The 26,627-nt window shown below is 37.0% G+C and overlaps 1 protein-coding gene across 3 annotated transcripts in view; it reads right to left on the bottom strand.

The window, feature by feature from the left end:
* The window catches only part of LAMA2 (laminin subunit alpha 2), a 708,999-nt gene that overhangs the window by 78,766 nt on the left and 603,606 nt on the right, over nucleotides 1-26,627 (bottom strand). For all 3 annotated transcript variants that reach the window (XM_025294565.3, XM_025294564.3, XM_044924246.2), the window contains 6 exons: nucleotides 26,246-26,348; nucleotides 15,399-15,515; nucleotides 13,535-13,717; nucleotides 11,928-11,933; nucleotides 8,396-8,550; nucleotides 561-704 (listed from right to left, as the gene is read on the bottom strand). In XM_025294565.3, the coding sequence (XP_025150350.3) occupies nucleotides 561-704; nucleotides 8,396-8,550; nucleotides 11,928-11,933; nucleotides 13,535-13,717; nucleotides 15,399-15,515; nucleotides 26,246-26,348 (708 nt within the window). The remainder of the gene's footprint in view (nucleotides 1-560; nucleotides 705-8,395; nucleotides 8,551-11,927; nucleotides 11,934-13,534; nucleotides 13,718-15,398; nucleotides 15,516-26,245; nucleotides 26,349-26,627) is intronic.

Consider the following 26,627-nt stretch of genomic DNA (forward strand, 5'->3'; position numbering starts at 1 on the left):
TGCTCTGTTGAAAAGTCATTCATTTCGGAAGGTCTCCATGCATATAAAGTCACATGGGTCAACTGAAAGGAACTAGAAGTTTGGGGTGAGCTTGTCTAGATACAATTTCTGTTATTTCAATTTGAGTCATAAATTCAACACAAATCAGAAGAGTTTTCACTGATAAGAAATTAGTACACAATTTTCCATTTCATTTCACATGAACGTTCATTGTAATTTCTTAGAGAAAAGTTTTTTTTTTTTTAAAAAAAGCTTTATCCCTGTTAATCTTTCTTCTTGAATAGTTGGATCTGAAAATATAGTTGAAAAATAAATGTTGGTGTACTTACACATGAAAGCAGATATGCCTAAGCACTGTAAAAAGTTTTCATTTCAATTGCTTTCTAACTTGACATGTCAGAACTTTGTGAGGTAGGATTCTGAGGTTTCCAAATATGAAAGGCTACCTTATTTAATTTTGGGACAATGTCATTAGATTCTATACATTTTCCACACTACCAGAATTAACCTGACTGTACACATACACAGTGGGCCAAAGAAAAGTTGAATGTTAGACTTACAAATTTGGCACTTCCAAGATAGAAAAGGAGGTTGTCTGCAACAGCCGTCTTTACATTGACAATGATATTATTGTAGCTTCCTTTCTTGATTTCTGGCTTGTATGTTCGAATGCAGTCACCTCCCGAAGACACAGATACTTTGATCTTCAAGAAAAACAATGTACAAAGAACCAAGACTAAATCTCTCAGAAAGTTTGAAGTAGTTCCAAACAACCACAGAGCCGTCATCATCTCTTCTTTGAAGTTATTTTCCATCATTGAGTACTATCACTAAATGCCCATATGCAGACACCATTATACTCATTAATGAGAGCCCAGAGAAGCACCTTTCCACCAGCATCTTGACAATGAGCTGTTCACAGTCCCATGGCTTGCTAACACATCACTATTTTTGGAAGCATACAACTAACAAATTCTTACCTTCATACCTTACTCCTTTATGAATAGCAGAACATTCTCAAAAGATGATTTTACATGAAGCAGGTTGTTTAATGAAATTTTACAATTCAAATTTCAGTGATTGTGGTACCACTTAAAATAGGAAATCATTTTTCTTTTAATTTTTGAGAGGAAATTACCAACCTTCTCATATTCTTATAGTTGAAAGAGCCCAACTAGATTTTGTTCTAGATGTTCTAACAATAAGAAGAATCTAATCATTTCACTCTGAACATATATTTCAGAATAAATTATACCTTTTTATTAAGCTTCCAGGAAATGGGATGGAAACAATTTCCAGTGGCTATCATCACTAATGTATTTAAAAGCTCTTTTTTCTTTTGACTGGTACTTCAAAAATTACTATAAATTGCTAAGAAAGAAATTCCTATATGAATAGAGCTGACACTGTTCATACCAGTTTTTACTTACATTTAGGGAGCCTTTCTTCAATCACAAATAACACTAGTTGATTATTCCATTTAATTTTCTTTCATTTCTGTGTACCATGAAAGGGGTGCTTTCAGGACAGAAATGTAGTTGCTTGGACTCAGAGAGAGATTCTGTTACTTTGTTAGTGTCAGTGCTCAAAGTAGGAGGTAGAGACACATATAATACGTCTCTACACCACTGATTTAAATTCTTGGCTTCAAGAAGCCTCTTAGTCCTCACTGGGGGTGAATTTTCATTTTTTCATTCTTTATAGCACTTTCACATTTGGGAGAAGCCAAGGGGTATGTATCACTGTTACCTCCATAAAAGGGCTGTGCAGACTCAAAGGGAGATAGCCTGGGACACCAAACCAGTCTCCTTCTTCTGGTGAGACAAGGAGGTGCCTTAAAGAGTCTAAGAAGGGATGGTGTAAGACAGCACAGGACCCCTCCCAAGGGTGACGCAGACCACACAGAGGATGCGCTGGATTCAAAATTGGTTAGGTTCAAAAGAGAAAGCTAAGGAGAGATTTTTGGTTCCAAAAAATATGAGAACTCTTGGGGATATAGCAGATCTCTTGAATCTCCTACAGATCCAGTGTAAGTCATATATTTGTACTGTTTCTTCACCTAATCTGCTTTCCAAACTGTACCCCCAAGTAAAGGAAAGAGTGTGCTGAGAAGAAACAGGGGCTCACCCTAGTGGAGCTCTTTGCGAGGCCTGGGCTGGAATCATCTAGGAAGCCTGCTGCTTAGATGGCTCTGCCTGCCCTTACCTGTCCCTTAAGGATGGGACCCAGACTGCTAACGGAGGAGGCCAGTACTGAGGTCCACTCTGGTCGCCATATTTGCCTTAAAGTGCTGGAGATTTTGTCTTCCTGCTTATATGGTTTTCAGTTAAAAGGTTAGTTCTTTGTTTCACAAATGACAGGATTTCCCTTCTACATAAAATGCTAAGAGTATGAATCAAAATAAGTTACAGAGAAATAGAACCAGAAAACGGATAACTTTTACTCTGAAGTTAATACTATAAAGCAGATGTGCAGTAGAGGTTGGCAAAGGGTGTTACATGATAAGTAGCAGCTATACAAAGGGTTATCCAGGGGCTTAGAGACTAAAAAAAAGGATAAAGGGAAGCAAGAGAAAGGTAATCGAGTGAAGGGCAGGTAGGGAAAATGCAGTTCTCAGATGTTTTTGATGTTCATGAAGAGGTATAAGATACAGTGAGTTTTTAGGAATTTGCAGCAACTGAACCAAAACCATCAGCAGAGAAGATCTTGTCACTGAGCAAATTTAATATCTGAAGCGGGCTGTAAGTGCCACTGACATCAGAAAAAGATCAAAGGGAAGGAATCAAGGTCTGACGGGAACTCATGATTCAAACTGAGTAACAGATTGAACTATCTCTGGCAGGAAATCATATCCAAATTTCTGATGGGGCTGGATAAGGTATCAAAAGTAACTATGTGTGTAATTTGTTTTATCTCTATTTCATAATGACTTATAGGGTTGGCCATAGAGCTTATACAGGGCTTCCCTGGTGGTTCAGTGATAAAGAATCCACCTGCAATGCAGGAGATGCAGGCAGGTTCGATCCCTGGGTTGGGAAGATCCCCTGGGAGAAGGAAATGGCAACCCACTCCAGTATTCTTGGAGTATCCAACCAACCCACTCTCAGAAATCCCATAGACAGAGGAACCTGGTGGGTTACAGTCCATGGGGTCACAAAAGCTAAGGTGCATATGACTTAGTGACTAAACAATGAGAGTAGAGGTATACTATGGCTAGTATAATCACAGATAACTCACTTTTATTATTTGGATTAAAGTTATTTTGGTTATTTCTTTTGTTATTTCAAATAACTAATATGTGTTATAGGGCTTCCCCAGTGGCTCAGCAGGTAGAGAATCTGCCTGCAATGCAGGAGACATAGACACAGGTTCAATCCCTGGGTCAGGAAGGTCCCATGAAGGAGGAAATGGCAACCCACTCCAGTATTCTTGCCTGAAAAATCCCATGGACAGAGGAGCCTGGCAGTGCACAGGGTTGTGAAGAGTTGGACACGACTGAGGGACTGGGCACACAAGAATGCATGCATATGTGTTATAAAGAACACAACATATTAATAGTAATATTCCTCAGTTACTGTTCAGAGAAGAAATGACTGGATATGGGTGAAATGCATGACTTCTTACGATGAGTTTCTGTCCTTGCTAGGGTATACTTGGTAAAAATGACAGGGGTATTACATGACTGGAATGTTGAAAGGGGGTTCTCAAAGTGTATTAGACAGAGCCCAGTACAGAAGCCTAATTCAACTGATGAAACTTCATCTGAGGACTGAAAGTCTGAGAGAGCAGCCATTTTAGAACTAAGGGTGTTTAACATCTCTAGGAGTTACAATTCATCTGCTTTATGGCAACTTCACTTATCGAAAATACATGGTTCTCTGAACAAAAGGCAATGGCAACCCTCTCCAGTACTCTTGCCTGGAAAATCCCATGGATGGAGGAGCCTGGTAGGCTGCAGTCCATGGGGTCGCTAAGAGTCAGACACAACTGAGCGACTTCACTTTCACTTTTCACTTTCATGCATTGGAGGAGGAGATGGCAATCCACTCCAGTGTTCTTGCCTGGAGAATCCCAGGGACGGGGGAGCATGGTGGGCTGCTGTCTATGGGGTCGCACAGAGTCAGACATGACTTAAGCAACTTAGCAGCAGCAGCAGCATACCCAATGTACCAGGAACTAATCTTCTAAAGTTATTTATTGCTCAACTCTTATACATATTTACAGAAACTTTCTGGACTTTCTGTTCTCTGGCTTACAATTTTGAATATACCCTCAGTGTGTGCTCAAAAATGTTGGTAACCCATTGATAGCTACTGATTTCTCCATTTAAATACCTTGTGTTTTGTTTTCCAATTATAAATGTTTCTTTTATCTATCTTAAAACAAGTAAGTCAAAGGGCAGTATCTATTTCTTTCTCTAGAAGAAATCTCTGACATATAATCCCTCTCATAAGAGGGGAGAGACTTTTGAAACACAAATATCCTCAAGTTACTTTTTTCTATCAATTATTATTTCTTTTTTTTTTTTTTTTTGGCTGAATCAGGGAGCATATGGGATCTTAGTTTCCTGACCAGGGATTGAACCCAAGTACCCTGTATTGGAAGTGCAGTCTTAACCACTGGACTGCCAGGGAAGTCCTGTATTAATTATTATTTCTAAAGTTGACCCTTAATAAGACTTCTAAACAAAAATCAGTAAGAAGTAGGTATCTCTAAGGCATTTCTCATACAACTTGTTTACCAATTCACCATCATGAACTCAATTAAACATTATTGAGAATTCCATTATTATATCTATTGGATTTTCACTGCATTCTTTCATCCAGTTAACAAGGCCATTCATTTAAAAAGAATGTCAGTCGCTCAGTTTCAGAGCCAACAAACCAAAAGAAATCTACTTAAAAATAAACACCTTCAATTTCTTGGTCATACTGAGTATGTGTTAGGGCCACATCCAGACACTCATACCAGATTACAAATATATTTCTAAACTAGGAAAGTGTAATATTCAATGAGTACAAAACCCACTGGAAAAAAATTTGGTTGCTTACAAATTTCTAACATCTTAAAAAAATAAGGCTCTTTGTTGTTAACTTCAGTTTAAAAAAGTAGTTGAAAATTTCCTTAAAAGGCATGGAAAATGGATTTTTTCAAGCATACTTTTATACCTTTCTTTCATTTTTTTAATGTGGAGTGGATCACAATAAACTGTGGAAAATACTTCAAGAGATGGGAATACCAGACCACCTGACCTGCCTCTTGAGAAATCTGTATGCAGGTCAGGAAGCAACAGTTAGAACTGGACATGGAACAACAGACTGCTTCCAAATAGGAAAAGGAGTACGTCAAGGCTGTATATTGTCACACTGCTTATTTAACTTATATGCAGAGTACAGCATGAGAAATCTGGATTGGAAGAAACACAAGCTGGAATCAAGACTGCCGGGAGAAATATCAATAACCTCAGATATGCAGATGACACCACCCTTATGGCAGAAAGTGAAGAGGAACTCAAAAGCCTCTTTATGAAAGTGAAAGAGGAGAGTGAAAAAGTTGGCTTAAAGCTCAACATTCAGAAAACGAAGATCATGGCATCCGGTCCCATCACTTCATGGAAAATAGATGGGGAAACAGTGGAAACAGTATCAGATTTTTTTTTGGGGGGGGGGGCTCCAAAATCACTGCAGATGGTGATTGCAGCCATGAAATTAAAAGACGCTTACTCCTTGGAAGGAAAGTTATGACCAACCTAGATAACATATTCAAAAGCAGAGACATTACTTTGTCAACAAAGGTCCATCTAGTCAAGGCTATGGTTTTTCCTGTGGTCGTGTATGGATGTGAGAGTTGGACTGTGAAGAAGGCTGAGCGCTGAAGAATTGATCCTTTTGAACTGTGGTGATGGAGAAGACTCTTGAGAGTCCCTTGGACTGCAAGGAGATCCAACCAGTCCATTCTGAAGGAGATCAGCCCTGGGATTTCTTTAGAAGGAATGATGCTAAAGCTGAAACTCCAGTAGTTTGGCCACCTGATGCGAAGAGTTGACTCATTGGAAAAGATTCTAATGCTGGGAGGGATTAGGGGCAGGAAGAGAAGGGAACGACAGAGGATGAGATGGCTGGATGGCATCACTGACTCGATGGACGTGAGTCTGAGTGAACTCCGGGAGTTGGTGATGGACAGGGAGGCCTGGCGTGCTGCGATTCATGGGGTTGCAAAGAGTCGGACACGACTGAGTGACTGAACTGAACTTAACTGAACTGAAGGGAATCCTCCTACACTGTTGGGAATGTAAAGTGGTACTGCCACTTTGGAGAACAGTAGAGAGGTTCCTTAAAAAACTAAAAATAGGTTCATCTACTTCATTAGAACAAACTCAAATGTGGTCCTTTGTATGGCTGAGTGATATTCCATTAATGATGCAGGGAGCCCAAATCTGGTGCTCTGTGACTACAGAGGGGTGGAATGGACCACCTAAAGGGGTGGGAGGATGGAGAGAGGTTCAAGAGGGAGGGGACATAGGTATGCCTATGAATGAATCATGTAGATGTATGGCAGAAACCAACACAATATTGGAAAGCAATTATCCTCCAATTAAAAAAAAAAAAAAACCTAAAAATAGAACTACCATATGATCCAGCAATCTCACTCTTGGGCATATATCCAGAGAAAAACATGGTTAAAGAGGACACATGCACCCAAAGTTCACTGCAGCATTATTTACAACAGCCGAGACATGGAAGCAACCTAAATGTCCACTGACCCAGGAATGGATAACAAGAAGTGGTACACATATACAATGGAATATTACTCAGCCATTAAAAAGAATGAAATTATGTCATTTGAAGCAATATGGATGGACCTGGAGATATCATACTAAGTGAAGTAAGTAATTTTGTATTTTGGGACAGGTTTTATATATTTATATGCCAGAATTTATCTTTCTTCCCAGTGGGTGGGGATGGGATGAGGAAGCACACACAACTGATGAATATATGGGCATATTTAAAAATTCCTTTACAATGAAGAAATAATAAAAATGTCCATATCTTTCCACTTGGTAACTAAATAAAAAACTGGCTAAAAGTGTGATTCACAAGCTGGAATCAAGATTGTCTGGAGAAATACCAACAACCTCAGATATGCAGATCTTATGGATCTTATATGCAGATCTCTATCTTCCATAAGATACCACTCTTATGGAAGAAAGTGAAGAAGAACAAAATAGCTTCCTGATAAGGGTGAAAGAAGAGAGTTTAAAAACTGGCTTAAAATTCAACATTCAAACATAAGATTATGGCATCCAGTCCCATCACTTCATGGCAAATAGAAGGGGAAAAAGTGGAAGCAGTGACATATTTTACTTTGTGGGCTCCAAAATCACTGTGGATAGTGATTGCAGCCATACAATTAAAAGACTCTTGCTCCTTGGAAGGAAAGCTATGATACACCTAGACAGAATATTAAAAAACAGAGACATCACTTCACCGACAAAGATCCATATAGTCAAAGCCATGGCTTTTCCAGTAGACACATATAGACTAAGAGTTGCACAAAGAAGACTCAGCACCTGAAGAATTGATGTTTTTGAACTGCAGTGATGGAGAAGACTCTTGAGAGTACCTTGACTGAAAGGAGATCAAACTAATCCTAGAGGAAGTTTAATTTGGAGATGGAAGGTTTGGTTATCTACAATGATTTCAGATTTCAGTTTAAGCATGGTAACATGAAAACTGATATTCATTCTACTTCTAGAAGAATCATAAGATGACTTCACTAAAGTTTCCGATTGGCATTTACAATTCTGTCTGGTTCATTAAGCTGTTATCTTCCAGAAAGTTTTGCCTCTATCCTTATAGTCTTATAACTGGGTTAATAAAGAGCAAAATTTTGAGACAAGTAAAGTGCTTCCTATAGAAATTGTAACCAAATTAATATTTGGTTGCTTGGACTCAAACCAAAAAATATATAGAAAACAATGGTTCATCTTTACTATTATTCCTTATAACCTTGTCTGTTCATTTTTTCTTCAACCCCATTGGTTGGCTTTTTTTGCTTTCATCAAGAGTAAGGAGTTATCATCCATGCCTTTTTAGTATACAAAAATAAGGCTTCCATTCTTGCAATCTGTATTAACTCTATTCAAATTATAATAAAATATATCAGAACTTTCATTTCCAAAACAGTAAGTGGTGATTATTCTTCTCAAGAAATGTCTTTTGAAATATATGGGAAAAAATCTAATCTTCCATTCCCCACCTCCCCAACAAATAGCTTCAAATTAAAGGAAAAGCACCAAAGCTCATTCAATAAGATACACTGGGGAAAGTATTCTTTCTGGGAATAATACAAACATTACAATCATTTATTAATACTGAAAACAGAAGGAACTTACGGAATTAGCTTGTTTTCTGGCTTGGTTTATCAGTTCTTTTATCTCAGAGATATTTTTCTTTAGGTTATCCTCAAGCTCCTTGATGGGTTTAAGTTTGTCTATCAGTCGATCAGCTTCTTGTTCTAGATTTTTCACAGTGGCATCTGCATCTGCAACTGCACAGAACAAGATGAGTGCATATCTCACACACGCACACATGTACACACATACCCAGATACATGCACAAACACATGTATATACACACCCAGGCACACACATATGCAGACAGACGCACAAACACACACACACATATACATACCCAGACACACACACATGCACACACACACATATACACACACCCAGACACACACATATGCACAAACATGCATACATATACACACACCCAGACACGTGCACATGTACAAACACACACACATGCTGCACACACAGACACACTCACACAGAAATGAACATAACAATATGCTTAACTAAATAATTGAAAGGATTTCATCTTATCCACAAGGCAAAGCCAAGGCCATGGCGGTTGAAGCAGTTTGTGGTAGCAAATGGAAATATTTTAGTTGGGACCCAAGCAGGCCAGAGGAGATGATGTTAGAGAAAGAAGGCGGACACCTTTGGCTTTGGGATTAATATGCAAGTCAGCATTAAAGATGGAGAATATGATTAGCTTAATTCAATGCTTAATTTTTAGCTTCAGTCCCCAAACTAAACTTTATAGCACAGAAATTTAGTCAAAGAATCAAAGAATTGGAAGCATCTTTAAAATGTCACCGACTCTGTCCAAGCCAGAACTGTACTTAAATCAGGGTTTCCACACAAAATTATTTTTTTTTCTTTTTCTCATTGTCTTTCTTTGTACATCTTAAAGAGAAAAGCTATTAAAATGTCTTCTGAAAAACATTTCAAAGTTGAGCAACCCTCAGACTGAAGGCCTACGTTATACTTTAAATCTCTCATGCTGCAGTTCATTTTTGTTTTGAAAAATAGTTGATTCTCCTGCTTTTTACATTGGTTGAATCACATTAAACTGTCACTTTTGTAGCTAAAATTTAAAGGAGGTTGAATATTGATAAATTAGAAAGGGGTTTAACCCTAAAACAGTTGAAGGTTATTACTGATCCTTAGACTTCCAGCTTGTACTTTTCATGGGGGGGGGAGGTACATGACACATGGAAAATCAATTATTCTGTCCCTAGGATGCTGGCAGTCTTATCCAAACTATGCCATTTATTATCTGACCGAGCATGTACTGTTCTGTTTTCTGTCATTGTGACTCTGATGAAAAAGTGAAACTGCTTAAGGTCCAAGGTTATTGGCCCTGATGAACTAGGAGTGATCTGAAACTAAATCTTTTGGAATAAATCAAATGAGGGCAAAGTTAGTTAAAGTTAAGTCGCTCAGTCATGTCTGACTCTTTGCGACTCCGTGGACTGTAGCCCACCAGGCTCCTCCATCCATGGGATTTTCCAGGCAAGAATACTGGAGTAGGTTGCTATTTCCTTCTCCAGGGGATCTTCCCGACCCAGGGATTGAACCCGGGTCTCTCGCATTGCAGGCAGATGCTTTAACCTCTGAGCCACCAGGGAAGCCCTGGTGGAATCTTTAGGAATAAATCAAGTTAGAGCAAAAGGAAGTAAGTAATATTTTGAAGTATTTTGAACTCATGCTCACAAATATGAGTTACATTGTTAGTGATGTTTAAAAAGAACATAGGTCTATTATTAACCTTAACTAACAGAGTTGCTAGATCAAGAACTATTTTCTCCTGAAATGAGGGTTATTGAGTTCAAAGCTCTTGTTACATAATTGTATAGGGAGTCAGCATAAAGATAGTTAGCCCTTCAGTTTTACACTTTAAATAAACCATTTGTCCATTTCTCCCTTCCTTTAATTCCCCAATATTACTCTGATATTCTTCAAATCTTTCTAGAAGTGAGAAAAAGGGATTTAGACTTAGATTCATGGAAATGAAAAAATTGTTATGCAGGGACTACTTAGGCTTAGACAAGTAATAGATCCCTTTCTTTTAAAGCTCCCAGAAGTTTTTACCAAATGTTTCAGAATGGAACCTGGAAGTCCCCTTATCCCTTGCTATTTTTGCCTCTCTGTCTTCTGGAACAGTTAAAGTAATATAGAAATTATCTTCTTGAAGGTTTTTAAAAATAAATCACCTGTGATTTTGAGTCTGATGTTCTCTTATGCTGTAGTATTTGGAAACTTCTCACTTTTTCCTATGATTATTTGTGTAGATTTTAAAATTATTTCTGAAGATAGATTTTGATAACAATGTTTTATTATAAAACTACTTTACAGTTTAAACTTTATTAACCTGCTGCTGCTGCTGCTAAGTCGCTTTAGTCGTGTCTGACTCTGTGCGACCCCATAGACGGCAGCCCACCAGGATCCCCCGTCCCTGGGATTCTCCAGGCAAGAACACTGGAGTGGGTTGCCATTTCCTTCTCCAATGCATGATAGTGAAGAGTGAAAGTGAAGTCGCTCAGTTGTGTCCGACTCCTAGCGACCCCATGGACTGCAGCCTACCAGGCTCCTCTGTCCATGGGATTCTCCAAGCAAGAATACTGGAGTGGGTTGCCATTACCTTCTCCGTTTATTAGCCTAGAGTTTTGCAAAGTCCTCTCTTATGTGCTAAATTTCTTTCCTTATCTAGTTATATCTCCTGCAGAATTTTGCCTATTTGTCCTTCATTTTCCTTTATTTAAGCAGGTCAAACATCTAAAATATTTTATCTTTATATTTCTAAAGATACATCTCTTGAATTTATCACATCTATTATTTTCTGTCTTCTAATTTATTAACTCTTTTTCATCTTCTTTCTTTTAGTTAGTTATTCTGTCTGGTCCTTAGAGTTGATTGCCTAACTTGTTTATTTCAAAGCTTTTTAGTAATATAATTGCACTCATTTTCCACTGAGGATAGACTTGGTCATATTTCTCAGGTTTAGATATGTTCAATTTTATTTTTATTATTTTCTACTCTGTACTTTTGTTTTTGACTTGGAATTTAAACTATGAGGTGTTTAAGACAGAAAATTTTTATATCTCAGTGATTGCTCATTTGGTAAGATCTAATTTTATTAATTCTATTTTATGCTTCTCCAAGTATAATTCTCTTGAAGTTGAGAATAATCGCTTGTAAGGAGTGGGGAATGAGTTTTGGGGGAAAAGCAACAACAACAGTGTAGATTTGATGTACTTTAATTCTGCTAGAAAGAAGTCATTTGGACTTCAGTGACTGCATTTGTATTATCAGAAGCATCATAATTCAGTTAAATCTATGGAAGAATTCAATGTTCTACTTTAATATGGATAAAATATTTCACTAATTTTTCAAACACACATTCACACACTAATTCCTTTTCCATATCTAGCATTCTTACTGTGACACTGGAAAGAAGAGCTATCCAATGTTTAAAGCCATACTAAAACATGGAAACATGCAAAGCTGAAGCTTTTTGCAATAAGCAATCAAGCATAAAAATTACTAAAAGGTATGCAACGAAATATATACATACTGATTTCTGCAGGTAATTTCATATGGAAGTAAAACATAAAAAATAGAAAATTCGTGAGAAAATATTTTTTATAGATATTATAAAGTAGTGACTGTCAAGAAAAATAGTACTTTTCACAACAAGTGCTAATTACAAATTCACTCCATTTTAAATCAAACAAGAGTTATCAAATAAAAATCCACAAAGCATATCACTTAGCAGGCCACTGTTTATATTAAAAGGAGTTTTATTATCATGTTCTAATAAGATAGAAACAGACCCCGTGTAATGAGTGTTTATAGATATTAACTATTTCTTTTCATAGATGATAGAATCACAAAAGGGAGATAAATATTACATAAGGCCACTCTCATTTGAGAATCAGTCTGAAAATGAATGAAATGATAACATACAAGAGTGATATTTACTTTAAAACTTTTCATTCTTTTTTTTTTGGGGGGGGGGGGTTAGATATTGTGATTTGGCATGCCTGTGAACCAGTTATTCAGATGGAATCTGAATCACCGGGGGAACCTAACTCTGGGTTTACACAATAAAAACTGAAAAACTATATGTCTTCTTTTTTCCTTTCCTGAACAAATAATGAGGAGTGAAATCCTTTTCCCTAACTCTGAAGTGCACTTAGCTATGTTTGCACTCCTCCTTGCCCAGGAAGGAGTTAGGTTAGTAGTATCTATTATTTCAAAGTATCATTAGCCTTTGATCTGAGGCAAAGATGCTGAAAAATCAGGCTCCACTCCCCAAACAGTATTTGTAATCTGGATTATACAGTGTATAACATCAATAACTGTGTTTTTGTTATTACACTCTACAAATGTTTTAATTCCCAGTAAATACACTGGTTCTATATAAAGAAGGCTAATCACTTGAGACTGCAAAGTACAAAGAATCAAGCATCTCCTTTGGTACAAGCACATATGAAGATAGCATTTTATCACTTGAAAGAGTAAAACAATATTAAAAATTATAATGCTTATTACTTAATAATTTAAATTACTATATTTAGTTCTCCCACATTTTCTCAGTAAATCCATATTTAACTCAATATAGTTTAATGCAATATACAAAAGACACGAAGAAATATTCTTGATAAACTAGGTAAATATTTTAATTTCCTGGTAATGTTTAACTAGAATCTTAAGTAATAAAAGACCAGTATTTTCCAAATTTGAATGCATTCAAGATGATCCCATTTAGTATTCTCTTCTAACAGGTCTGCTAATTAGAGTGCTCCTTAACCTCTAGGTTCCATGGAATTTCAACAACTCTGAGGATATAATTTCCCAAGAATAACTGCATTTTCAATTATACTAAAGGATTAAAAAGTACGTGGCATCCCTATGCCAAATACCATGCAGGCTTTGAGAATTCTTAATTTCCTCTTAACGGATGAAATTTGAATAAGATAAGCTCAAGTGAGGAGCTGGGAGTCTTGTATTCCAGTTCTGGAGCCATAGGCATTCAATTCCTGGGGCCAGTCTACGAAGGGAGGAGGGCAGACTGCATCACTGTGAGGGCCCCTTCCTGCTCTAGCAGCTATGAGTCTAGGATACTTTTCGAGTGTGAAGAAATAAATGCAATAATCAAAGTGATAAAGGAGATCTTACTGTTCCTCGAAGGATCTTTTACCACAGCATTTGTTTTGGCTACGCTGTCCGCTAGTTGATTGTAATTTTTCTTCAGGCCATCAAGGTTCTGGTGAAGATCTTTAATCTGCGCCAGGACATCTTTAGCTGTGTCGTTGGCTTGTCTTGCTTTGTCTTTAACAGCTTGCAGTTTCGCAGCTGTGTCTGTAAGCAGAAGGCGGTATGAGAAACACAACAAAGGGTCTGGAGTTAGTGGCTTAATCCATGCTTGTCAGAGAGAGGCTGCACCTGTGACCTCAGGGACTCAGGCACGAGGGAAAGGCTGAACTTTGTCTCACTCAGCTATAGCAAATGAAGTACATCTTCAGTGAAATTGAATTTTCTCAGGGACCTTCATTATGATTACCTGATTAGCCCTTAAAATAGCAACGTGATTATTCTAAAAGTTCATTGTGGAAGGCGATATTGTGATTTGCTGCTGAACATATTAAAGAGAGAAGTTTATCCATCTGAATCATATAGCTTCATCGAAAGTAGTTTTAACATTTAATCTGCACTTCCAGGGTTGGGGGCAGGGAACGAATGTATTTCAGTTTTGGTAGAGAGAGACTTTTTCGGATATATTAGACCATGTGTTTGTGTAAACAATTTATATTTGTTATCAGCAATGGATATTTTCTATGAATATATTTACTACTGAAGAAGTGACATGAAAATCAGTAAAGTTACTTAGGCTTTTTAATGTCAAAAAATTAAAAAAAATCATTAAGGTTTTAATAGTTCCTGTTAGGTATAGATGTGTTTCCTTCACCATAATTTTTATAAAAAATGTACACTGTACATATATTTATGTGCCTACTAATATGTTGTGGATTAGTGGTTAAGATCACAGCCCTTGAAGTTAAACTGTGAGGTTGGAGTCTTATGTCTCTTTTAACAATGGCCCTCAGTGTCCCATCTAAGTTTGTCTGTTGTAAAGTGGAGATAATAATGCTGTTCACCTTGTAGGATTAGTATGAGGGTAACATACACTTGACATAAACATGCTGAATAAGCCTTGCTTAATAAATGGTAGCAACTCTTGCTACTGTTGTATCATGCTATTAAAATATAAAAATAGTATCCCCAAAACAATAGTGCTTTCAGTAACTAATAACAAACATTAACTCCAAATAACAGGTAATGCATAAAAAGATATTATAGACATGGTTCAATCTTAATATCTTAATGTTTTTGCCAAGAAAAATGTGCTGAAAGGCAGCTGGTTCTCACCTATTACTATAGATACTGTGTATGTGCTAAATTGCTTCAGTTGTGCCCAAGTCTTTCTGGCCCCATGGACTATAGCCCGTCAGTCTCCTCTGTCCATGGGATTCTCCAGGCAAGAATACTGGAGTGGGTTGCCATGTCGTCCTCAAGGGGATCTTCCTGACCCAGGAATCAAACCTGAATTTTTTATGTCTCCTGCATTGGCAGTGGGTTCTTTACCACTAGGCTACCTGGGAAGCCCTGTAGATACTGTAATAAACTTCAATTTTGTGGTAATAAATCAACATTTTAGAGGATAGTGTCTGTATGATTTTATTCTTTCCCACCAATGTAGGATTTCCTGGGCTGAAATGTGGAAGAACAATACAACAACAAGATGTCTATTATTTTCTTTTTTGTAATTTATTCCTACAAATGTCAGTTAACAAATGATAAACATCATGGTGAAAATTGTTTCTTAGTTTCTCATTCTTACAAAGAATTCATAAGTAAGAAAACCATTATCTAATAGCCTGACAATGGTACAAATATAGTGCTAGGAAATACAGGCAGAAGTTGGAACATTTTTAAACAGTGCATTTCTATTAGGATAGTTTGCATTGTCTGGAATTCTTACCATTTGGAATGGCTGCTAGCTTGTCCAAAGTATCATTCAAAGCTCTCAGGAGATCCCCGTTTCTGATATTGGCATTGTCTAATCTGGCTGTCAAGCCATTCAGTCGGTCATCATTTTCTGTGAACAGAAAACAAAAAAGGATGAAACAATTTTAGTCATCTGTGAACTTACAGATGGATATAAAATTTCAGGTTATTTTATTTTATAAAATTAATCTTTATTGGAGCATAGTTTCTTTACAATGTTGTATTAGTTTCTGTAGTATGGCAAAGTGAATCAGTTATGTGTTCATATATATCCCCTATTTTTTGGATTTCTTTCCCATTTAGGTCACTGCAGAGTGTTAAGTAGAGTTCATTGTGCTATACAGTAGATTCTCACTAGTTACCTAATTTAGACATAGTAGTGTATATATGTCAATCCCAATCTCCCAATTCATCCCACGTCTGTGTCTCTATTTTTGCCTTGCAAATGAGTTCATTTCATGCATTCATCAAAAATGAGTGCATCATTTTTCTAGATTCCACATAAAAACAATATTATACAATTTCAGGTTATTTTAATATAAAATTATTTAATAAGAAAATTGATTTAACTTATTGGCATCTGTATACAAATATATTTCAGATCAGATTATAAAATATATATTTATATGTCCATGTGACACACAAATATATTCAACAATTATATTTTCTCTGGTATTTAACCTTTATTTGACTTAATTTGATGGTTTTCTATGGAGAAAAACTGAAAGATTTGGTCTTTTATTGCATTTATAATGATACCCTCTTGATATCACTCAAATTAATGTCATTATTTTTAAAACTTTATTATCAAAATGGACACTGAATTAGTTTTTAAAAATCTCAAATAGATATGACTGTTAAGTAGAATCTCCCAACTTTACTAAACATCACAGAAAAAAATAAAAATCAAAGGCATGAAAAAATAGCCTCTGGCACATTTTTGTTTTTTTATAGAGAAAATAAAATTTTACAAATTACTCTATGTAGGCTTTATATAGGTTTTTTCTTGCTACTTTAGCATGCTTTCTTTAACATTAAAATATACCATTTACTGTGGAAGTGGAAGTGATTGCTCAGTTGTGTCTGACTCTTTGCAACCTGATGGACTGTAGCCTGCCAGACTTCTCTGTCCATGGAATTCTCCAGCAAGAATACTGGAGTAAGTTGCCATTATCTACCAACACCGACTGTCTCTCTCATCACTTTCCTGGTACCCAGAGTGGGCAGACCAGGAGAGACTACCTCTTACTGAACAGAGCAGAGCGGTTTTGATTGGATTGTGTGTCCACCCGTTGTAGAGGTAGTGCATCTGGCTTCTTGGAGGAACGAAACAGCCACTGGCAGCTTAGGGAACAATCTTTGTTTTTATTGGCTTCATCTGGGAAGACTAGCAAAGGGAAGGGAAGATAGATGGAAGATTCTTAACTATCAGCGTTCTGGATGTGATAAAGAGTACTGAACATATTAATTAATGATCCATTCCATTTCATATCAGGGTTTTATAGGCAGATGAATTACACCACTGTTATACCACAGTAATATAAGCACATAATATTGTTGGAGGCATCTGCTTTTAGATTCCAAGCCAAAGACCTAACATCATAGAAAAGTAAAGCATAAAATATTCCAGAAAAACATGGCTCTAAAACATCAATATGTCCATTTCAGTCACTAAGATATTATTTTCAATGCTAGTCCTTCAAAATATACTTTCCAAGTAATTAGATTTTCTCCTCTGTCAATCACAATTTATCTTTCTTTTAATCCTTCTGTTATTTTCACTGTACTAAAATAAAATCTTTGAATAGATTATGGAAAGAATACTTTTTGAAATAAAGACTATCTCACTATGACTGTGATATCTATACAAATTCCCTGAGAATAGTTAAAGGCTGTTCTTTTGATATTAATTTAGAAGTCTTAATCAATTAAGGAAATGGAACAGTACAAATTTCATTTCTTAGTTTCTTGATTGGATTTGACTTTTTAAACAATGAAATACTTAAAATGTGCTGGCAAGCAAGATATTCATGTATAACTGAGAAAACCATTAATTTAAAGGGCATCATTTGGTTTATACTATTCTATGAATTCTGATAACAAATACTGGCTGAACAATCATGCCAATTATTCAGAACAAAGACTGATTTGAGGAACATTGTTACTGTCATTCCTCAAGTTTCAAAGCAGTAATTTTGTTCCTCTGCTTTCTGTACTAGAAATTCAAAATGGGAATATTCTGAGCCTATTCTGATTTCTTTGTTTCAGGATTTGACTCTATTTTCTTCTTAGTTTATCCTTTCTTATACACTGATCATTTTTCTCTGAAGTAACTTTTGGAATTTCTCAAACCAAGTCTAAACACTTTATCACTTTGTCAGTCTAATTCTTCAGATAAACAGAAGTTGTGTGCAGAAAATAATTGCAGATTTTAAAATGGAAAACTTATAAAATGTTAGCTAAGCAAACCTAGGAAAATAAATGATCCAAGGCTGCCTTTAAATGAAGATACCTGAGGCAGAGGTTTCTATAATTAAAATGAAAGAAAGAACCCATGTGGTTCAGTTTGAATGGTAACATGGACAAAGAGAGAATTATTGGTAGTTAAGATAAATCGATTCCAACTCATAATTTTTGACAAACAAGAAAAGGAGCCAAATTATAATCCACAGTGCTACCTTGCACACCTTTCTCTCCTTATTTCCTCACTTTTCATACCCATTAGCTATAGCTAAGTCACTTATGCTCTCTCCAGATACCACACCCACTGAACCTCAAAGGCTACATATACATGCTCTAATTTTAGCTCTCCCTTTCTCATGCACTCCCCACATATTAGAAGACAAATGTTCAGGAATGAGTTTGGCAGAGACAGAGCTCATAAACTGAGGGAAAAGAAGCAGAGCAGCCAGGCTGGACTGTGAACACCCCTGACAATATCAGTTCCCTTTGTTGTGTAACACTGAGTGAGGGAGATATATTCAGAATGAAAATCGCTAGACACAGTTGCAAGTCACTTCCATTAATAACAGTACTAATTTACTCATGTTGACCATGTTCCTGTTACTGTGCTAAATGTATTAGCGCTTAGCTTACTTGGAACTGGTAATATTGAACTATGTAATAATTCAAAATAAAGCTATTACAAGTATTTCTTTGATCATTGATGATGCATTCTTTTACATATTTTAGCCATTAGAGAAAGTAGTATAGTGCAATGAAATAATTATAGGACTACGGTTGGAAGATGTGGGTTCAACTGTCATTTCTATCCATTTTTACATGTGTAAAATGAAGATAACTTCATATGACTGATACGAGAAATCAGTTGAAGGATGTATGAGAAAGTACTGGATTTATTATGCAGTTATTAAAAGGTAACAAAATAATTCACATTGGTTTGGTAATTCACATTGGGTTGAGAACTGCTTTGGTATTTTTGCCAGTTTTCAGTAATGTTATTTATGATTTACTTTCTTCTGTGTTTAAAGTGAATCATCTAGAATCTAAAGTTGTTTATTTTCCTTTTATATGTTCTTAATATATGGCCCCCATTATCAACTAAATATAAGAATGATTTTATATATTTTAACGGGAATGTTCTCTTTTGACTATTCAAACATATCTAATTAAGTTCCTCAAATGCAATTTTTAACTTACTCACATGAAAGTGAAAGTCACTCAGTTGCGTCTGACTCTTTGTGACCCCATGGACTATACAGTCCATGGGATTCTCCAGGCCAGAATGCTGGAGTGGATAACAAAGCACAAATAAATACCTTGAGAGACTCTTTCATTCATAAGGGTGAAGTTTGTAGAATTGTTTTTAATATTGAAGGGGTCTAGTTAAATGGAACTACTGCAAATTACCATATAGATAACATTTTGCAAACAAAATTTTCATTATCATGAAATTTGTCTTATGAGCTACTACTTAAACTCAGTATCACTTATGATTTGTTTCTTTATCAAAAAATGGAGGAATGGCTTCTCTTTTAAGATTTTTTATACAAGTATTTTACAAAGTAACAACCATGTTTCATCTTTTGTTGTCGAGGCTCCTTCTGAATTGTTGGTGTTTAGTCACCCGGTTTTGTCTGACCCTTTGCAACTCCATGGACTGTAGCACACCAGGCCTCTCTGTCCCTTACCATCTCCTGCAGTTTGTCCAAATTCATGTCCATTGCGTTGGTGATGCCATCCAGCCATCTCATCCTCTGAGGCCCTCTTCTCCTTCTGCCTTCAATCTTTCCCAGCATCAGAGACTTTTCCAATCAGCTGTTCACATCAGATGACCAAAATACAGGCGTTTCAGCTTCAGCATCAGTTCTTCCAATGATTATTCAGGGTTGATTACCCTTAAGACTGACTGATTTGATCTCCTTGCTGTACAAGGGACTCTCAGGAATCTTCTCCAACACCACAATTCAAAGGCATCAGTTCTTTGGCACTCTGCCTTCTTTACGGTATGGCTCTCACAACACTAAGTGACCACTAGGAAGACCATAACCTTGACTATATGGACCTTTGTAGGCAATGTCTCTGCTTTTCAACACACTGTCTAGGTTTGTCATAACTTTCCTGCCAAGAAGCAAATGTCTTCTGATTTCATGGTTGCAGTCACCATCCACAGTGATTTTAGAGCCCAAGAAGAGGGAATTTGTCACTACTTCCATCTTTCCCCCTCTATTTGCCATGTAGTAATGGGGCCAGATGTCATGATTTTTATTTTTTTCATATTTAGTTTTTAGCTGGCTCTTTAACTCTCCTCCTTCACCCTCATTGAGAGACTCTTTAGTTCCTCTTTGCTTTCTGCCATTAGAGTGGTATCATCTGCATATCTGAAGTTGTTGATGTTTCTCCTGTTTATCTTGATTCCAGCTTATAACTCATTCAGCCCAGCATCCCTTCTGAATTAGAAAGCAGGTTAACTTATGCAGCGCTTTATCCACAGTTCTGAAGCAGAGAGTTTGGAAGAGGTAAGGGATCTGTATGAGGTGAAAACCTTGATTTTGACCTTTCTGGTAATGAGAGATTCCTGCAATGCTCATCCATTCACTCATTTATCAAACATTTGTTAGGGCCATGAATGTTAATGTGTTACCTCTACACCATGGCAAAAAGCCAGTGTTTTTATCCAGCAGTGCTTAGAAACATCATCTTTGGAACCACATTAACTTGGGCTAGTTAAAGTGTTGGCGCTACTATATGTATGCAGTGTATTCAAACAGAATTTCTTTGACTTAAATGATTCTGTTGCAGAATCAGATGTAAAGAATATGCCTGCAGTGCAGGAGACCTGGGTTTGATATCTGGGTCAAGAAGATTCCCCTGGAGAAAGGAATGGCTACCCACTCCAGTATTCTTGTCTAGATAGTCCCATGGACAGAGGAGCCTGGCGGGGTACAGTCCATGGGTTGCAGAGTCAGACATGACTGAGCAACTAACACTTTCACTTACATACAAAAATGGTTAACTTTACCACATTTTATAATATGTGATTACTCTACGGATGCGGGCTCAGTCGCTTAGACATGTTCAACTCTTTGTGACTACATGGACTATAGCCCACCAGGGTCCTCTGTTCATAGAATTTCCCAGGCAAGACTACTGGAGTGGGTTGCCATTTCCTTCCTGACCCAGGGATCAAACCTGCGTCTCCTATGTCTCCTGCATTGGCAGTTGGAGTCTTTACCACTGAGTCACCTGGAAAGCTCTTGATTACTCTATACAATTTATTAATTTTATTATATTATATTATGTTTTTACCTTTGAATGTTTTAAGAACATAAGAGGTAAAATTGATCTCAAGTCACTTTACTGTAATTTTTCATCTACTTACATGAACCTGCCCCCAAGTCAACCCCACCATTGAGTGCAGGGTCCCAACACTCGTACTGAAGGAAGAGCAGCTAAGTAAGGAAGAAAGTTGGGTGAAATCCAGAATCCCATTCTTGTTGCTGGCCTCCTTTCAATTGATTTGATGACATTGCTCCACCCAGTCTTTCCACGCTGGGGCACACCTAGCCCTCTTCCATTACATTTTTCCTTTGCTTACCTTTTCCCAGTTGCTGTCACAAGTTTGGGATGTGTCCTGTCTCTGATTTCCTCTTTTGCCCAGACATATCCCTTACATGTACCATGCAAGGGAACCTCTAAGATCAGTAAATAGGGCCTGTGTTTATAGGAAGGCATGTTACTGGGAAACTTTGTCCTGATTAAAAAGTGCCAAATCAGTTCTTGTTTGCCTTGGGCACAGTGCTTGCTAGGCCCTCAATAGCCATTTGCTGCAACTGAACATGTTCTTCCTCCCACTACCAGATTATAGCTGAAGCCTGAGGAGAGGAGAGAAGGGGGATTTGTCTGGTGGCATGTCTACCGGGCTTCCCTGGTGCCTCAGACCTTTAAGTGTCTGCCTGAAATGTGGAAGACCTGGGTTCAGTCCCTGGGTCGGGAAGATCCCCTGGAGAAGGAAATGGCAGGCCACTCCAGTACTCTTGCCTCGAAAATCCCATGGACGGAGGAGCCTGGTAGACTACAGTCCATGGGGTTGCAAAGAGTCAGACACCACTGAGTGACTTCGCTTTCACTATCATCTCCAAAGTCTTAAGATATCAGGATAGAGGACAGTCCTCTCTTCAGCCAGTGAGAAACCAAAATAACCAGACATCAAAAACTCCATGTGGTTCCTCTAGGACAAGCTCCAAAGCCTTAGTATGGGTTTACAGGCTCCTTTTGTTTTGGCCAGCAAGGTATTCTTAAAAAAATGTAATTTAAATACCTTTAAGTGAGACAAGTACTCTCTGGTTCTAATAGATTCTGTCCTTTCATGTTCGGCCCTTATTTTGCCACTTCTTATTTAAACTCTGAAACCGAGTCCAACTCTATTTTAATTTCTCAGTTTTCTCTATTCACATACCGAAGGAGGAACTAAAACTCTGCATGAGGAATCAGCAATTCATACAGGAAAATATTAGCTTGTTCTCAGACTACAATAGCCTAGGAGATCCAGGGTTGGCTTTATCCATTTAATCCAAAATTATTTTTTTGTCAATGGAATGGTTTGTCTTTCACTTGCATACTTCTGGGATTCTGGCAAATGGTAGTATGCAAATTATGCAAAAAATACATACAATATAATATAAATATTATACTATATATTATGTGTGTGTGTGTGTTATCACTCAGTCATGTCTGACTCTTTGTGACCCCATGAACTGTAGCCCGCCAGGCTCCTTTGTCCATGGGATTCTCCAGGTAAGACTACTGGAGTGGGTTGCCATTTCTTTCTCCAAATATATATTATATATATATACATATATATATACACACACATACATACTGGGACTTCTCTGGTAGCTCAGTCAGTAAAGAATCTGTCTGCAGTGCAGGAGACCCCAGTTTGATCCCTAGGTTGGGAAGATCCCTTGGAGAAGGAAATGGCAGTCCACTCTAGTATTCTTGCCTGGAGAATCTAATGGTCAGAAGAGCCTGGCGGGCTACAGTCAATGGGTTGCAAGAGTCGTATACGACTTAGTGACTAAACCACTATATATATATATATATATGTATAATATTTTGGCTGTCCTATGTGGCTTGTGGGTTTGGTGGCCTGACCAGGTATTGAATCCCCACCCTTGGCAATGAAAGTATGGAGTCCTTACCACTGGACCGCCAGGGAATTCCCAACAGGAGTCTATTTTTAATAATATAAAAATACTTTTATTTATTTATTATTGGGAGAGAGGAATAGCTACTTTATTCAGAAAGCCAGCAGACTGAGAAGATTAGTGTCCTGCAAATTTTAATTCCTAAATCATACTTCAGTTTAATATCACTACAATATTCCTGTTTATTCTGTTTGTATCTAATCTGAAATAACAACACAGACTCTTAACAGGTTAGTAATTGCAAGTGTGTTATATTCATGATCGCAAAGCCATTTTGATATACTTGTCTGGTCTTAATGACTCAGCATCTGGAGGCTGATGGTACAGAAGGAAAATATGGATTAATTTGATTAAAATTAATTTTGGGGGTAATTCTGGCATCGTTCTGTGTTTTGGACAACATTATATGTCATACAGTTCATTGATTCCATATTCTTGGGCTTGAGAATAGATCTTTTTATTCAATGTGCATGTCATTCATTTTATAGAGATGTTATCTATTTGTTCCTAAGTAATTAAATAATTTCACTTATTTTGAGGAAAGTTGAAAAGTAGGGTTAAATGAAGAGGCAAATAAAATTTAAAAGTTACTCTATATAAGATAAGGTATATAATTGTAGAATTTTAGTATTTCCACACTTCTAATATATCATCCTCAACTTCAATCCTTGCCCTGTACACATTCCATGAGAGCCTCACCTGGCTATTTTTTTTTTTTTTTTTTTTTTTTGACAAAATCCTTTGTCAATCTGCAAAGTAGTATTAATTCACCCAGTGGCATCAATTTATCTTCTAGCTTTTTTGGTCATCAATTTGTATCAAGCCCCATATCCATCAACAAAACAATTTTTATCTCCATGGACATTCAATCAATTTGATACAGACTGGTCTCAAATGGCAAATGTGCAGAAGGGCAAATTTACTTTTAATAAATGTATACTCAAAACCTAAAAGGCAAAACAAACTGCTGCTGGCAAGTTCCGGTTCTCTGAAGGCAAGGACAGCATAAAGATGGCAGGGAGCAGCTCTAAGTTATTCATGACTAAAGCTCATGGACTAACTGTATTGTACTGACGAGAACCAAGTAACACATTAGAAATATGGAGGGTACACTGCCTCACCATTTTTATTCCTTCTAACTCCAGGCACCATAGAGACAGAAATGACTAAATCTCTATTTTAATAGCTGCTGTCAAGTATTTTGCTCTGTAGGGCCTATTTCAGCAGTTCCTGGTGGTAATATATGGCATTTCCCTGATTAAGAGCCGTTTTATAACTTGCGTAATTGGCCACAAATCAGGGGAATGTCATAATGTAGCAGGAAAACATTCCCATCTCCGTCAGAGCCTTGGCTTGGATTTCTGGAGGAATTATTACCTGAGTAGTTTGTGGGTTTTCATTACTTTAAATAATGTACTACCTGAAGTACAAAAAAGGGCATTTAAACTAATGAAACTTTCTGTCACCTAACCCTGGCTACCATACCTGTCCTTAGGTTTCTTTTTCCCTTGGAGAAAAAACTCTTAAAACATGAGACTTTTTTTTCATTTTCATAACACCAGTGTTTGTGGGGAAACAGAGTCAAGGACAGGGCTGGGAGCAGGGTGAGGAGACTCAGGCATTCACCTCAGGTGTGAAATCCAAAGGGGCCCCCCAAAACTCAGTGCTCAAGATAAAACATTTTCATGCAGTATTTTTTTTAAATCATATTTAATTCAAAAAATATCAATATGAGCAAAATATTACAAATTTTAAATAGAAACAGAATCTATCTCTGCACTTGTGTGGCTGAACCTCTCTCACCTCACCCTGATGTCAGCTCTGGGCAAGCGCACTGGAGAGAAAGGCGTGATGACCAAGTAATGAGATAAGCCAACTTGCCAAATTAGGAAAACAGGATTGACTCTACAGCTATTTTTCAGGTTGTAATACAGTTTCCTGCATAGGATTATACATATAAGGGGTCATATTTTACTTATGATACACAATCCCAAAGCATTTACTGTCAGAGTACTATCTATAATGGAGACAAAACATGTAATTCCATACCAGCCTCTACTGGAAATAAAAGACTATTCATTGAGAGCACTGGCAAATATAAATGATAAAAATCTCTTTTCTTTCTAAAGTTAGTAAAGACCAACATTATTCCTTTATTTTAAAAATATGCTTATTTCCTGAATTGTGATACTATACACCAAAATACAAAGCTAAAAAGAAGATCCTGCTACTGTCCTCTAGAACATGGATGCTAAGTCCATGGCTGTGATGATTTGACAAGTCTATGAGAAAGGGGTGCACAGAGAGGAGGCATGTAATTCAGATGGGGTGCCAGGCCTCCTGGAGATGATACATTTGGACTAAATCTTGAGGGTCTGGTAGAAGGTAGTTGGTTGGAAAAAAGGGATGATGAGGAGTTCCAAAGAAAAGAATGAACACTGCAGAACATGGAGGTTTGAAATGGCAGCAAGTTTTCAGAGAACATGAATATCTCAGTAAGGTTGGGGAGCTGGATGCAAGCCAGCAAAGGGGAAGGAATGAGACCAAAGACAGAAATAGGAGGCAATTACATGAGAACAGGAGATATTTGAATGAAATAATAAATATAATAACTTATCTAGAATGTGGGCTGTATTGAATTTTTAATGCAAAACCCATATGATATCAAGGCAGGTATTTTATGCACTTTGATCTTTGAATTAGGAATAAAATACACAAAAATGTATTTAAGAGGCAAAAACTTTTTGAGACATGTGGCCCACTAAATCAAAAGCTGCACAAAGACATTTATACTGCATCTGCCTTATTCATTCATGACCATAATTTCTAAAGTCAAAAAAGGTGGCATTTGATGCTCTTTAAAATTTACCATACTTTAAAAATTAAAAGTTCCTATACTTAAGATACTGATGAAACGATGTTACAGAAATTAGATTTAAAAATTCTGAAGTAATGCTCAGTACAAAATGACATGTGAAGGCAAAATCCAGTAAAACTGATAAGATAGTTTATTTGCACTAAATCTAGATAGTAAAAATAATCATAACAACCATGGCACAACAATTACATTTTTCCAATAATCTGATAAAATATCCTACTAATTACAACTACAATTGCACTGAAAATAATAATAAAAAGAGATCGCACTAACCTTTTACATCATTTGCTAACTTCTTGGCTTCATTAAGAATCCCAAAGCTTTTCTGAAGAGAACCTTTGGCACCTTCCTTTAATGAACCCTGAGGACCTGCTGCCTGTGGGCGGACAAAGAAGTGTCACATTTCTAAAATCAAAGAACAAAGAAGTAGAGCTTTCTTGCAGGCAGTTGGTACACTGTTTACCTTTAGGAAAGCATTCTGAACTACGTATGCAGAATATTACATTATCAGCACATATTTGTGATTAAAGTGAGGAGATGGGAAGAAAGTCTAGAAGAGAACCCTTGGGAATCCCAACATTTATTTAAAGGCAGGTACAGAAAGTGGGGCTAGCAAGGTGATTGAGGGTCTAGAAAGGACAAAGAGAACCTAGGA

The sequence above is a fragment of the Bubalus bubalis genome, chromosome 10 (assembly GCF_019923935.1).
Source record: "Bubalus bubalis isolate 160015118507 breed Murrah chromosome 10, NDDB_SH_1, whole genome shotgun sequence".
Lineage (NCBI taxonomy): Eukaryota > Metazoa > Chordata > Mammalia > Artiodactyla > Bovidae > Bubalus > Bubalus bubalis.